Here is a 16868-nt window from a genome sequence, read left to right as displayed (position 1 = left end):
CGCAGCACCGCCATGGGTCGTCGCTTTGTTGTTGCGCCATCGCTGCTCAAAGCCGCGACTACTCTGCATGGGCACGCGCTTGCATGTGTGTGCTCGCCGGCTGCCAGGCACCACATCGTCCTCCACATTAGCGAGGTCGACGACCACCAATCATCCTCCACATCGACGAGGTCAATGGCCACCACATCGTCCTCCACATCATGTGCCAGGTCAGCGGCCACAACATTAACAGCCACCATGACGCGCTTGACGGCCTCGTCGTTAGCTATGCCCTGTCTCCACTCTAGCAATGCCTTGATAGAGGAGTAGATTTGGGCATCGTGGCCTCACATCCATCGTTAGAGGGGAGGCTGTCGAACCTGTCGAGGCACTGGGGGTCGCCACCATTGGATTAGGGGTTGCTGGACCCAAGGGCCACGGAAGAGGTGATAGGTTCGCAGTTCAGAGGAGGCGAGCTCGGGGACAAAGGGCCAGCCTAAGGAATCTAGATCCATGGCAGCGGCGACGGCCGCCGAATGGGCATAACAGCAGTGTGGCTCTGGCTCGAGTCGAGCTAGCCCATTCAATTTTTTCTCCTAGAAACAACTATCACTACCGATTGTACAACCGGTAGTGATTAGCCCAGGCTTTAATTGCCGACCATTCACTGATGGATGCAAAACTTGCAGTGAAGGGCCCTTTGCAACCGGCAGTACAGGGGCATTCTGTAGTAGTGAGAGATCCAACCGGGCTGCATGGACCTGCAGGAGATGTGAGGTCAAGGCTGCGGTGATGCATGCAGTGATGGCTGGTTGGCATCTGTGATGAGAGGTCCATGAGGTGCGGCACAATGCGAATGGGAGTGAAAGGCGAGGGGAGCCTGAGGCAGAGGCAATGCTTATAGGGCACACGATTGAGCTAAGGCTGAGCCAGAGGCGGCGCCGACAGGGCATGCAATTGAGCCGATGCGGGTGAGGAGGAGTCAGATTGATCTGAGAGGGAACGGATAGGGCGGCTGGTTTCAGCAGTTTTTTTAGTTTCATGGTTTTTATCAAGTTTATTAGATGTGAGGTGCGGAAGGGGAGGCGCAGATTTCATCCGGTTTTTTCTAGATTTGAGCCGTGAGAGGGAGAGGCACGGATCTCCTCTGGTTTTTATTACATGTGAGCCGCAGGAGGGGTGGAATCTACCAAGAAACTCACGCATTATTTTAGTAGATATTTCTTTCATTCATTTGTATGAAATATCTTTCAGATCACAAGCATGATTTTCCCCTTGTAGACCAAAATCTTCAGAGCTTCAAATATGTTCAAATACTTTATCCTCTGACGCTTCCACTTGGTCCTCAGTTAATATTGCATTCATAATTTGAATCTTTGAGTTAAAATGTTCATGATTTTCTAGAATTGAAATTAGGTTGTCGATTTTGAGTTGAAAACTGTCGTAATGTTTGGATTGATAGTATTCAATTTAAGTTGACAATTTTCAATTCTAATTTAAAAGTTGAAACCTTTCCAAAATAAAAAGTTTGTCGACTTTGAGTTGAATGGTCACTAAAAATTATGTTTCGTTGAATTGGAAGACGAGAGAGATGGGAAATTGGATATAATTAATGTGCAGGAACCAAAAACAAGTGCACGGATCTTGATGAAAAATCTAATATGCAGAAGGACAATAGCTAGTAGCTACTCACCTATAAGCAGGAAATCCCAGAAAAACTATAGGTTGCATCTGCGACCTACAGCCCGTGGTTGCACACCCATACGTACGCTGCACTCCATCAGCCACCGCGGCCCATTGGCGAGTTGGGGTGCGGAGGGTGGCTCAGCGTAATCAGACGGAGGTGCCACGGGGAATCCATGAGGCAGCGAAATGAGATTCAGGGTGAGGCGCCTGAGGTGGATGCGGCGTGGCAGCTCAAGGCGTGCAACGGAGAGGTGGCCGGACGAGGAGGCAACACGATTGAGGGGGAGTACCGCCATCGCCGGAGAGGAGGAAGGTGAGGAACATTGTCTACAACATTTTTTTTCATGATCTGGAACAATTTATTCTCAGTCTAGAATATTTTGAGGGTCAGGGGTCGCCGGAACGGCTTGCCAGCGTTAGGGACGATGCCTGTGAGCAGCTAGGAGTCCCTAGCGAGGTGCTGCGACGGTGATGGTGGACAGCGGATGGGGCGTGGTTCAACCATGCTGAACAAACACTATAGCCAACCCCCACCCACCACCACCACCCACCTAAGTCAATTTGTTCCCCTTCCAACTCAATTCATTTCCCTTCTGATTAACTATGGTTTTTTCCCTCATAATTTCATGAATCAACGAACATTTTCATACATCCTGACCAGACAATAAAAAAATGATACACAACACATGCGTGTATCTAGCCGCGCTCCTGATCACAACATTTGACGGCGCCAGAACCTATCATCTAACAAAGGGCAAAATTAAATGCATCAATGAATCAAATAATTAACGAACAATTATTGTTTAGCTCCCTTTTTACATGAACCGATCGACAAGGGCTCAATTAATCAGACGCCCGGAACTTCTTGGCCGGCAGTGGACTCTGCACCTCCTCGTCCTCCGCCCACCTCTTTATTCCAGCATTCTCCGGCACCGGCGTCAGGTTCAGGTCAAAGTTCCTTACGGTGACACCCGATGACCCCGTCCCAGACGCGGACACGGAGACCGACGTCGAGGAGCCGTCCCAGTAGTGGCACCGCTTGTGCCCGCCGAGCGCCTGGCCCGTGGCGAAACTCTTCCGGCAGATGGTGCACCGGTGCGGCCCGCCACTAGCCGTCCCTCCCGACGACGCCGTCACCTCGGAGTCACCTGCAGATGCTTGCGCGGCAGCAACCGCAGCGGCGTACTGCTCCCTCGTGGGCGGTTTGCGGTGGCTAGACTTGTGCCCGCCGAGCGCCTGGTACGATGCGAACGCCTTCCCGCAGACCGTGCACCGGAACCGGAGCTCCTCCATCAGCACGGGCGCCGCGGGGTTTGGGGACCATTTTCCGTGCCCCTCCTGCAGGAGTGCAGCCTTCAGGCCGCTTCCTGTGGTGCCGGCGAGCGCGGCGAGGCAGATGGCGAGGTAGTCCTCCTTCTTCAGCTCCGGCGTCGAGAGGGAGAGGGAGAGCACGGTCGGGTCAACTAAAGCTTCCAATCCGTTAACCATGGCTGCAGCTAGCTGATGAAAAATCTGGTGGTGTTGTTGGACTTCTAGGTTCTAGACTCTTACACGCAAGTGGCACCTGGTGATTGATGAGAGATAGATGGAAGTGGAGGAGGTGGCTGGGGTGTGATATATAGGGACAGCCGGAAAGGCCGGCAGGGGAATGGAGGGAGAGAAAAAGATGGAGATGGTGTGATGATTTGTTTGGTGGAGCAAGTGAACAAGTCGTACGTACGCTTGCGCGAGTCAAACATGCGGGCGCGGATGGCCGTTGCTGCGTTGGTTCGCGGTGCATGCAAGTTGCGAACAGAATACCTATATGCACGTAGTTTAGTGGCAATCCACGCATACTGGCATATGACGGATCTCGCTGGGGCCACTCGACTCCAAGTAGGCGGCGTGTGTACAGTGGACTAAGTACAGCTTTTCGGTATATTTTTTCTTTCTTTATCAAAAAGAAACTGAAAAAAAAGTACATGACATATTGCGCACTGGATTTAGCACTACTACAGAAACCTCCTTCACTATCGATTTTGAAGCCGACAGTAGATAACGAACAGTAATAGTCAGGGACTATCACTGTCGGCACCGTGAACTGGCAATAAAAGAGGTTATCACTGCTGACTAAATGATTCGACCAGCAGTGATCTCTGGAGTATCACTATCGGCTGGTGGTTTCAGCCAGCAGTATTTTCCAAAGCATCATTGCTGGTTGAAAGCTTCAGGCAACAGTGTTGTGCCTCCCCCTTCTACTCTGACCCTGTCCTCCCTCTCTCCTAGATCTTTCCATGTCTCTCCCACTCAATACATGCATATAATGAGACATATGTAATGCAAATCAACAATAAAAAGCACCTTTATTAATACATAGTAATTCATGTCACACATATATACATAATAATTCTCACGGATCACCCCCAAAAGTCGGTCGAATTGAGCCAATCCAGTGTCCCTCTACCTCTCCCCCGATAAGGACCGCGTCTTTGCGCGGACGGTAGATGGCGTTTATACATGCGGGGATGTGGGGGGTCCAATGGTGGTGGAGCAGACGACCTGGCCACGCCTGATCGATCGCAATATCGCCTAAGCTCTAGGTTCGCCGGTGTGTCAAAGACATCGAAGTCCAACTCTTAAACATAATTTTGTAACTGATAGAATATTGTAATTGAGTACATTATGACCATATTTAACAAAAAGATGTCACATCTTACCAAGCAAAATTGGCATAATCGTACTGATAATTGACACATTGATCTTACAAGTCACATAATCTTACATAGCAAAATAATGATGATTACAACCAGAATTAGGATTATAACATCTTTACACGTGACAACGCACTTCTTATTTTTGAAGTTAACCAATTTTAGCTCGGCTTGGATGATTTGACTCTTGTATGCCGCAACAGCTTTATGTTTGGACTTGTATCCTTTTGTAACATGCTCCTTTGAACCCATTAACTTGTACATGGTATTCCTCCCAACTGGGGAACACTCCACTTTGCCGACCATGATGAACAACATACCATGTCATAACAGTCCTAAATTTTAGATAATATGCAAAAATGATTTACTACAAACCACACTAATGCTCTCTGAACTAATATTGTACTGGATAGCCAAACTAACTAGTATTTTAATAGCATGGATATTATACCACATATCAAAATACAAGAGAATATTCAAGAGTGTTCATTACACATGATCTTGAGATAAAAAGACAACAAGCCATAAAGGACAGTATCTCTCATCATATATACAGAAAGTAATGGACAATAGGAACATAATTTGTGTAAAAATACTCTCAGATATTGAGTAACAATTGGCCCCAGAACTGTTAATATTTTTCTCCTAATTGTTCTAGTGAATACATCATAGAATCTGATCTAGTTCTTCGAAATTTAAGATATCATCATGCACATGGCTGCTATGCTAATAAAGTGCACAAACTCTGAACAAAACAAATAAGAAAGTATCGAGGTAGGAGAACTAAATATCAGTTTGCAAAATCACTGCTCATAGAAGCTAATTACTAAGTATCAAGTATATTAGACAGACTTTGAACCCATAGCAGCACACATCCTGAGATCAATTTACCATGTATTGCACTGGATAGACAAACCAACATAGATTTTTTAGTATACAGGTACATAACCGAACATACAATAAGTAACATCCAGATCCATGCTAGTGTACTCAGAAATCAAGCCTAGTTTTAGTGCATTATTTCATCACAGAGCAAAAGTACATGTAACATGCTATCCAGATTAACAGAGTAGGAAGGGAGGTGATGATAAAATTTACCTTTGCTCTATCAGTCGGCAAGGCGGGCAGGCGCGGATGACGGCAGCACTAGCGGGACAGGGGATGGCGGTGTCAGGGAGACGTCGGCCTCCGAGACGGGGACGGTGGGGCTTCAAGGAAGGTGACGGCGGCCTTCGGGACGGGGATGACGGCCTCTGGGATGGGGACGATGGGGATTCGGGGACGGCGGCGGGGAGGATGCTGCAGGGATGGTGGCATCGGGGAGGAAGTGGTGGGAGGCGTTTCGGCACAGAGGGCATAGGTCGGAAATTTTTTTCTAAGTGTCAAAGGGCGGCGTCGAACAATTATATAGGGGAGGGCTTTCATTGCCGACTCAATATGAGCACCGTTAGTGAAAGAGTACCTTCACTGCTGCCTTAATAGAATGACCGACAGTGAATCTACTTTCACTGCCAGCCCATATATGTCCACTAGTAGTGAAACCCCTTTCACTGTTGATGCAATATGTTCATGGGCAGTGAAACCCCTTTCACTGTTGGTACCGCGGGGTGCAAAAAATTTATTTTAGTTTCACGTGCGCGCCTAGAGAATCGAACCCATAACTTGCACCAAGTAAGAACGAACAAACCGCTGGGCTACTCAAGAGTTTTCAATTTAGTTTATACTATCTATATTTATTAATATCATGTTGACCTAAAATCTTAATACATATTTATTTAAATTTGAAAGAGTACCTTCATTGTCGGCTCAATAAGATGACCGACAGTGAAACTTCTTTCACTGCTGATTCAATATATCCACCGGCAGTGAAACTCCTTTCACGGTTGGTACCGCGGGGTGCAAATTTTTTTTTAGTTTTATGGGCGTGCATAGAAGTTAAAGCTTTCATAACAAAAGTGAGGTATAATTGCATCTAAAATAAATTCATACATAATAATTAATACAATTTAGCTATTTTATCTTAACAAAAGTGAGGGAATCAATATGGGAGAAGGGATGGAGTGGTTGCTGCTATAGGAGATTTTGTGAGGGAGGGAGTATTGAATGCCTCTGTTAGCTTGAGGTAGAAGAAATTGGGAAAGAAGAGAATATCACCGGTAGTGATATAGAGATACCACTGACGGTTAGTAGATTAAGTTGGCAGTAATGAGGTGTGGGTGTATCACTGTCGGTTCAATCCATCAGCCGGGAGTGATGACCCTTATCACCGTCGGTTCATAAGCCACGATGACTGATTCTTCCCTCCCACTCAACTAATGAACTAGTAGTGATACCTCGTCACTACCGGTCCCTGAGAAACTGGTAATGATGGGCCGATATACTAGTATTATAGGGTTAGACTTACCAACGAGCTGGCAATCCTGTATACGTATGCAATGCATCATGTACGTGTTGATTCAACAACAAATCCGTGAACCAACTACGTTGCAGGCAAATGTTGCGCACCACAACCGCATTAGCAAGAGCTGAATGATTTTCATTTTACAAACAGAACATTCATAATTTTGCTGTGTGCCTTGTTGACATCTTGCTGATGTAAGCGGAGAGGCACGCAGCCTGGTGGCAAAGCTCCAAAATGAGAGCTGAGCCGGCAGGGATTTCATTCCCCATTCGGTACTTAGCCCCGGAACTCCAATAAAGACCATATAAATAGGATTGTACTGTTAAAAAAATATTATTGATATAGTGGGCCGAAGTTACAATTTTTATCTAAAAAAGTAACTTGAAAATAAAGTCATCGCGTCCAACCTCAATTCAGTGGAAACTTGGTGTAAAAATGCCTTAAATCATGGAAAATGCCTGCGCGAGCCAATCGTTAATGGCGCAAATAACCCCCGTAATGTGTGTTACTAATTGTACTTTTGAAATGTATCCCAGTGCAATTTTATGACGTATTGAAAGTAAGAAATTACTCACACCATGACAGATATATATCTGTAATTATTAATCTATAAGTGTTATATTTAGTTTTCCGAAAAAAGATATACAATATTACAGCGTCAGTATATTGCATTTTGAATATTATATTGATGCTTAAAACAACAATTGTTCATGACTCAAGGTAGTAATAGTAATGACGCGAACCATCCCTAGATTTCACGTGCAATCTAATGAATTAAGCATTCTAGCTAGGGGGAAGACCCCTGAGTTGCAAAATGTTTATAGTGAACGAATTGGTCGCAGGACATCCATCGGTAACAAAATAAATATCGGTACAAAAATTGGAAATATGCATGTTGACCAAAGAAGAATTTAGTCCCTTAATTCATTTTTAACAGTACTTGTCACTATTAACTGTGTCCTCATCTCAGTAACATCACAACCTAGAGAATTGATAGTGATATTGTATATGGCAATATTATCTCCAAAACAACAAAGTTGAACCCGGAGTACATTGAAGAATAGCAATAGGCCCATTATTGGGATTTGACGAGCGCACCACCAACTACCTAGTATATAGAACTTTCTTTTTAACACGGGCTTCCTTCTCAGAGTCTTCATTGGAAGCTTTTTTGATAGGATGTGACGTCGGGATCAATGCCCAGTAGGCTCGGTTCACGCCTGAGCTCTGTCACTGCCACCATACCCGTTCATACTATAACATAATAAGTCATCCCCTTGCAACTTCCTGGAAATGGCAAACCGATTGGGATGGCTCAATCCAGTCTCTAGAGAACGGTGAAAATCACACGTGTTCCTTACATTTCTGCGGGCTAGCTTCCCACTGCGGATAAAACACAACACGCATGCAATGCATCTGCCATGGATCAAACGACCTGACCAGCTTTTGACTGCATACTTGACCTCTTGCCTTATTTATAGCTGCACACAGCGCTCCACGGTTTCGACTTTCACAGCACACCAGTCACACGTCATCTTCGTTGTCGATCCATTTCTGCCCAATTTCTAAAAGCCCGTAGTTAATTACTAAGAAGTCATAATCTAGATTTGCTTAACACGCACTTTTTGACCGGTGCTCGTTAGATTCCGTCTCTTTCAGAAAAAGAATATAAAGGGGTATGCACCTTTTGTGATACTAATAGCTGACCCTAAAAGCATTTGCACGTTACAAGATAATTTCGCATACAAGAATTTGATCGTCACATCGTCAGGATTTCCTACGCGGAGAAAAAAAAAAGAAAAGGAGATGGTTACGATATGTGAGTATGTGACGTTACTATGCATGTACCGCCGTACCGGCCCCTATCATCCTCCTCAGCCAGCTTTTCACTGCCTGATTCCTCTCCAAAATAAATCTGCGATAGGGCAGTAGCAGTAGGGTGAACCTGAAAAAATAATGACTTCACCATCATGAACCTGGTAGAGGCAGTGAGAAATATGGCGGCTGGCATTTGAATGTGAAAAATAATAATTCTTTGAAAGTGTTTATAGATAAATCTAATAATAGTTATAAATAGATTAACCGTCCTAAAAAACTTAGAAGAACCACACCAACATTATAAATTATCTAGTACAAGAGCGAAGATATGGATCACACATTTTCACCCGTCCGAGTTAGGGGGCCACTCAGTCAGCATAAGCGTATATAATAAACCCTCGCGAGTCAAAATTTAGCTAATACACAAGTTGCACACGAAAGAAGAGGAATAAATTAAGCAACGGTCGAGGCTCACATCCGACGGTATATGTGTATTCAAGTGGTCTAGCGCGCGTGATACTCGTGATTGATAACTACAGCTTAGCAGCCTTCACGTGCACGATGGATATCATTTTTCTGTGACCACTTGTGCTGACAAGTATATGTTCTTGTGAGCAGTCTATATATATATAGTAAGGTCAATTGACCGAACTTGCTGTTCATATATATACTTCATACATCACGCACACAGCAAAGAAATTTCTTTCTTCATGCGATTTTAATAAAAAAGGAAGAATTTCATCATTAAATATTGTTATTTAAAAATAGAGTTTAATATTGGACATCCTTACCTGAACATATGCATAAGGATTGGTGTTTAGTGGCTGTTTAATATATACATATTCACCCAAATTCTAGTCATAGAACTGGCTCGATCGAGTGCTCCTCCTCTTCAGTAAGTGCCAAAACTCCTGACCAAGTAATTTTTTTTTTCCAAGAAGCATGGGACATCCTCATGGAAAACGGGCCCTGGCACCACCTACAACGTGCATTCGAATCCCAGCCGCCTCGAGACCGAAATGGGAATTCGCTCAATGCGATCTGCTGACGGGCAGAAAGAAATAAGGGCATAGGTTCCCTTAAAAATATAGAAAAATGGAAAATAATAATGACGCCCTGTTAGGCTTAATGTAAGGACTGGCGACACCCAAGAGGGAGAGGGAGTGAATTAGAGATTCTAGAATTGATTGGCTCAATTCAATATGAATTAGAGATTCTAGAATTGATTGGCTCAATTCAATAGGATAAATCTCAAATATGAATTAGAGATTCTAGAATTGATTGGATCAATTCAATAAGATAAATCTCAAATATGAATTAGAGATTCTAGAATTGATTGGATCAATTCAATAAGATAAATCTCAAAAAATTTCTATCTAAATATACTCTACCTCTATCTAGTGTTGCTACTCTATCTCAACAAAGTTTTATACTCTAGGAAAGGTAATGTGGAAGATAAAACAATGTAGTAAGTGCAGAATGTAAATAAGATAGTGAGCGCAAACTCAGTACAATGACTTTTTTTTGGGGTATCGGTGAGTTGGCTCTAACCATTAATCCACATCGGAGCCCCTCGGAAGGGTCAAGTTGCCTAATTGGATAACTCTTCTGCTCTTGCAATTAGAGCTCCCCATGTACCAGTGGATCTCCTACAAGGTGCATCCGGATGCTTACTTACGGCTTCATTAAGGTATTACTTCGCTGCTCTAGCACGTGCCACTCGTCCCACTCAAAACACTTGTGGCTGCTCCACAAATATGGTTGGAGGGTCTCACAAGATTAACTGTTGCCAAGTTATCTAGGTGTAGGCAAACACCAAGAGTAATAATTATAGATCATTTACTTGATCCAACTCTATGTTAATCACCTAGAAAGATATACACTAGGTCTAAACTAGAACTAATCATGTTGGTGATTGGTAAAATTAATTATGCACATACTCATTTAAAGTAATGATACCTAATCATCAACTATGCAAATTAAAAAGGACACCAAAATTTTATACATGTATGGGCTTCCGTTACGGTAATAACCCCACATCATTTGTTGTATTGATTAATAACAGGAGAAGAAAATTACAATAAAGGTGTGTCTAGATCTATTCCAATGAATATTGGTGAGTTCTCTCATGCTCTAAATTGTGAAACCCTTATCGGATCAATCTAATCATAGCTTGAATCTATTATAGGTATCAATGGGTTATTTTTTGCTTCGATATGAGCTCATATTGCTTCTATTTGGCTCTCTCTCTCAATATATATATATATATATATATATATATATATATATATATATATATATATATATATATATATATATATATATAAATCGATTTCTAAAAATTATTTTTTATTTTACTATTCAAATTTGAGCTACTATTCACTAATAATATTAAGCGCGGGACGGTATAGGGATATAGTCTTAACTCGTGCTCTGGGATTACTATTTAGATACTATTCTGCGTGTAATTTTTTATTCAAGAAGTACTATTCAGATACTATTTGGTACTATTTAGGTACTATTTGCACACCGCATGAACAGTAAAGAGTTGATTTTTTATTATTAAAATACTATTTTGAATAGTAACAGTAATAATAAAATATTCAAAATTGAGAATGACCTGTTTTGATTCAATGGTATTTAGTGATGCTATTTAGGATCTTTGCAGGTTGGCGAAACCAACAAATCAGCCGGTTGCAAAATAGTCGTAAAAATCCTACTTGGTACTTACCATTCTTATTGCTAGCTTATTTCAGAACTAGCAAAGCTTTCCCTGGATATCCCTAGTCATGTATATATATGATAAGTTTATATCGTCACCCCAGGTAGTTCCACCCGAAGGGAACACTTCTCTACGGACACAGAGTTCTCCTTCCGCTATTATGGCTATGCCAGATGCAGGGATTACCTGAGAACTACCGAAGAGGTTTCTCCTATAGGGTACATAGCATAAAAACTCATCTCATATAGACAAACTAGAAGACCAAGAGATTTTCAAAGATAATACTACTTCATTTCCATAAGCATAGCTTACAAATGGTTTTCCCTTTCGGGAACCCCAAAAACTTACTTACAAACGAAGGATTACCTTACAGTGGTAGCACAACTTCCTTCTTCAATATAGCCTATTTTACAAGTGGACTATTACTAGGAATGAGAGAGTGCTATGGATGCTCTCGCTCTACTCTGGAGGATGCTTGAAGGCTGGTGGTCATGTCTGGTGCCTGAAGCTGCCTTTTATAGCCGCAAGAGGGGCTCTTTCCTCCTTATTTAAATTTGCCTAGATGATAACCAGGAATCACATAGCCCTGGAAAATATTCGTTTGCCGTCTGCCAGAGCGTGAAAACAACGTGAACCCACGTGAAGGTGTCTTTCGTTTGTTTCCACGTGAACCCACGTGAAGATGTCGTTTGTTTACTTCTGCCTGAGTGCCTTCACTTATTGGTGTCTTCGTCTTCATCTGAATGTCTTCGTCTTCATCTGAATGTCTTCGTCTTCATCTGAATGTCTTCGTCTTCATCTGAATGCCTTCGATTATTGGTGTCTTCAGGTATATCATCTTCTGTATTGTATGCATGGGTCTTGTATGCCTTAATTATTGATATTACTTATCAATACATTCATACACATACTTTTTATTTTGGATTTTGCCCATGTCCAGCAATATCCATTATATCTTCATCCGAGAGTGGAATTTCAATTTTTTTATCATAAGCTTTCTTCATTTCTTCAAATTTATCATTCATTTCTTTTCTTAACTCTTTTAGAATTTCTTCTTTTATTTCTATCTTCCATTGTGGTGATATTGATGCAAATTTTTCTTCAAGTTTCCAATCTATATATGACCCATCCAAAGGATCTACATCTTTCAACAAACATTCCTTATATGTAGGCTTTTTTGAAGATCCTTCTTCTTTTATAATTTTACAAGGTTCTGCTGTTGCTATTTTTTTATTCTTTGCTCTTTTAAATTTCTGAATATAATCCTTTGCAGCTGGTTCTATATAATAATTTACTCCCAAAATTTTTTGAGCTTGATTTAAAGCTTCATCAATGTTTGCATATTTTTTCCATGACATTCCTCCTGTCAATTTTGTTTCTATTTTTTGAGTCAATATTTCTTCAAATGATATATATATTCCCGGTACCTTACAATCATATACAACATATATTGGCTTCTGTTCTATTACCTCGAGATTCTCTGATGTAGGCAGTAATTCATTTACCATATAAAAATATTTAGCAAGGCTGTTTAATATTGAAAGCATATATCCCTTCTCTTCTCGTTTATTGTTATATTGATACCAGAAATTGTCTAGTATACATTCTTGGACTTCATCTAGGATTGTATGATCCTTGGGCTTAAATTTATATGAATTTGGCGGAAATATTCTGAGCTTATTTTCAACTCCAAAACTGAAAGATTCAAATCCGCTCAAATTCATGGATCTCTTCATACCTGCAAAATAGATGATCGCGAAAATAAGTCAGGCAACTTATTATCCTTTCCTTTTATATGTTCAAAAATAACTTTATAGCCATTTCCAGTAATAATATCTTCAAACAAAACCCATCTTCTAGTAGAACTCTTCTTACTATTGATTTGATTATAATATCTACATATTGCTTCACAGTCTGTTCTAACTGTAAATTCTCTGAATCCTAAATATAATCGGAAAGAATTTATTGCATATATTATTGCTAATATTTCTCTATCAGTATTATTTACAGTTTTTAGCTTGTAACTTCTTGAAGCATACATGCATATTTTTTCTTCTGCTTTTGGTGAATATTTATTAGTTTTTTGTTTGAATATAGCGCCCCAACCTTCTTTAGAGGCATCCGTTTCGATAATAAAATAATTATCATCTAAAGGTAATTCTAACGGTTTTAAGTCCTTAACTTTTTCCTTTATCAATTTTACTAATTTATATCTTCAGAGTTAAAATACTTTTGATCATTCTTTCTTAACTTTGCATATAGTGGCCCAGCAAGCTTAGCTAGGTTATCTATATAGTTTTTTGCATAATTTAAAATTCCTAAGAATTGTTGTAAGACCTTTCTTTCATTCATGAGGTCAAGGAATTGTAAGATTTTCTTTGCAATATGCTCTTGTAGATATATTTTACCTTCTCCTATCTCATGTCCAAGGAAATTTATTTTTTCTTTACAAATTTCTATTTTCTTTTTAGATAATATTAATCCATTTTGTTCAACTTTTCTAAAAAATATTTCAAGATGAGCAATATGTTCCTTATAAGTTTTTGAGAATATTAACAGATCATCTATATAGACTCATATAAACTCTTGATTTTCATTAAAAATATTTTGCATTTTCCTCTGAAATAATGCGGGAGCGTTTTTTAAGCCTAGAGGCAAAGTAAGTTTTTGGGGTTCCCGAAAGGGAAAACCATTTGTAAGCTATGCTTATGGAAATGAAGTAGTGTTGTCTTTGAAAATCCCTTGCTCTTCTAGTTTGTCTATATGAGATGAGTTTTTATGCTATGTACCATATTGGAGAAACCTCTTCGGTAGTTCTTAGGTAATCCCTGCATCTAGCATAGCCATAATAGGGGAAGAAGAACTCTGTGTCCGTAGAGAAGTGTTCCCTTCGGGTGGAACTACCTGGGGTGACGATATAAACTTATCACATATATACATGACTAGGGATATCCAGGGAAAGCTTTGCTACTTCTGAAATAAGCTAGCAATAAGAATGTTGAGTACTGAGTAGGGTTTTTACAACTATTTTGCAACCGGCTGATTTGTTGGTTTCGCCAACCTGCAAAGATCCTGAATAGCATCACTAAATACCATTGAATCAAAAGAGGTCACTTTCAATTTTGAATATTTTATTATTACTGTTACTATTCGAAATAGTATTTTAATAATAAAAAACCAACTCTTTACTGTTCACGTGGTGTGCAAACAGTACTAAATAGTACCTAAATAGTATCTGAATAGTACTTCTTCAATAAAGAATTGCACGTAGAATAGTATCTGAATAGTAATCCCAGAGGACGAGTTAATACTATATCCCTACACCGTCCCACGCTTAAGATTATTAGTCAGAAATTGTCTAGTATGCATTCTTGGACTTCATCTAGGATTATATGATCATTGGGCTTAAATTTATATGAATTTGGCCGGAAATATTCTGAGCTTATTTTTAACTCCAAAACTGAAAGATTCAAACCCGCTCAAATTCATAGATCTCTTCATACCTGCAAAATAGATGATCTCGAAAATAAGTTAGGCAACTTATTATCCTTTCCTTTTATATGTTCAAAAATAACTTTATAGCCATTTCCAGTAATAATATCTTCAAACAAAACCCATCTTCTAGTAGAACTCTTCTTACTATTGATTTGATTATAAAATCTACATATTGCTTCACAGTCTGTTCTAACTGTAAATTCTCTGAATCCTAAATATAATCAGAAAGAATTTATTGCATATATTATTGCTAATATTTCTCTATCAGTATTATTTACAGTTTTTAGCTTGTAACTTCCTGAAGCATACCTGCATATTTTTTCTTTTGCTTTTGGTGAATATTTATCACATATATACATGACTAGGGATATTCAGGGAAAGCTTTGCTACTTCTGAAATAAGCTAGCAATAAGAAGGTGAGTACCGAGTAGGATTTTTACGACTATTTTGCAACCGGCTGATTTGTTGGTTGCGCCAACCTGCAAAGATCCTGGATAGCATCACTAAATACCAATGAATCAAAAGAGGTCACTTTCAATTTTGAATATTTTATTATTACTGTTACTATTCGAAATAGTATTTTAATAATAAAAAATCAACTCTTTACTGTTCACGCTGCAAACAGTACTAAATAGTACCTAAATAGTACCAAATAGTATCTGAATAGTACTTCTTGAATAAAGAATTACACGCAGAATAGTATTTGAATAGTAATTCCAGAGGACGAGTTAATACTATATCCCTGCACCGTCCCACGCTTAAGATTATTAGTGAATAGTAGCTCGAATTTGAATAGTAAAATAAAAAATAATTTTTAGAAATCGATTTTTTAGCTATCATATAATATTGGTATATATATATACACATACATATATATATATATACACATATATATATATACATACTCTGGCTTCTCCTGGCTTGTTTTTGCTTCATGCTTCTTTCTCACTTGTCCTTCGACATACCCCTTCCCACATTATATAGTCAAATCGGAGAGGCATATCATAGTAAGTGTATCAAGATAACCTTACTGGATTGTGTTATCTCTAGAATTTTTTCCTAATCCAAGGATAGATTTTATGTAGAACATGATGAGTTGTTTTATCTGCACATACCTTATGTACATCATGATGGTTATTAAACCTACCATTCAAGGTAACAGATATCCATCCTCAAGTTAATACCTATTTCAAGTAAAACCTTAATTAATAATTATAAAATCTTCATCAAATCAAGTCTTTAATATTGTGCTCAATACCTTGACCTTCAATGGCTGCAAAAAGGTATCTGAAACCCTCTCAAATGTACGTCTATGCCTTTATGGTGGAAGTCAACAACCTGAAATGGTCGGTATATGGGGGTATATATAGAGTGAAATTCCTAGTCACTATAACATGCGGTAATCCCCTTTCCTTATGGTATGAAATTTGACCATTCGAGCCTTGTCAAAACCCACCGCATCATACAATAGCCTTCTTCACCGAAGCCTGAAACCTTTTGGAAATGAAATACGCTGCATTGTTCTATGGTCACTGTATCATGTGGTGACTTAACCTTGCATCTCCATGACTTGCAACATCTCTGCAACAGACATATGATGTAATGTTCCATGGGCCACCGTATCATATACGATGTCACCGCATCATGCGGTGACTTCATCTTCGAAGCTTGCAAAATATTCTTCACCAGCTAACCATATTCACCGTATCATACGGTGTCTAACCACATCATGCGGTGACCTTGCTGCATCATGCGGTGACTAGGTTTCCAAGGGACTCGTCCAATTCGATCCCTTCAAGTTCTAATCTCCATGACTTCTCTTTCTTAATATCCTATGTCTTCATTCTGGTCTAGTAGAGCTAGCCAAATCTAGTATGCATCAACTACCAGATAACTAACATAAAGACACTAGATCAAAGTTCTAAATCCAAATCCCTCTTCATAGTATGCCAAAAGAAAAAAAACTATATACACAAGTGATGCTCTTATACTCTTAACACCATGATTACTTGTCTAAACAATAGATCTTTGTATCTTCATGAAGTTCATTGTTGATCTTGATGTTCATCCATTTGAG

General features: G+C 40.0%; 1 protein-coding gene across 1 annotated transcript; it reads right to left on the bottom strand.

Annotated features, from left to right (window-relative positions):
• Window positions 1-2256: 2256 nt before the first annotated feature.
• Window positions 2257-3305, bottom strand: LOC133914273 (zinc finger protein 36-like). Its single transcript, XM_062357396.1, has one exon. The coding sequence runs from the start codon at window positions 3151-3153 to the stop codon at window positions 2509-2511; it is 645 nt and encodes a 214-aa protein (XP_062213380.1). The 5' UTR covers window positions 3154-3305; the 3' UTR covers window positions 2257-2508.
• Between the last annotated feature and the right edge of the window lie 13563 nt (window positions 3306-16868).

The sequence above is a fragment of the Phragmites australis genome, chromosome 4 (genome assembly GCF_958298935.1).
Source record: "Phragmites australis chromosome 4, lpPhrAust1.1, whole genome shotgun sequence".
NCBI classification, from domain to species: domain Eukaryota; kingdom Viridiplantae; phylum Streptophyta; class Magnoliopsida; order Poales; family Poaceae; genus Phragmites; species Phragmites australis.
The sequence above is the reverse complement of the archived record's forward strand: the minus strand, read 5'-3'. Positions and strand labels throughout refer to the sequence as shown.

Bases quoted from the DNA above. Each gene is read 5' to 3' on its own strand.
- LOC133914273 (XM_062357396.1), bottom strand. From the start codon at position 3,153: ATGGTTAACGGATTGGAAGCTTTAGTTGACCCGACCGTGCTCTCCCTC.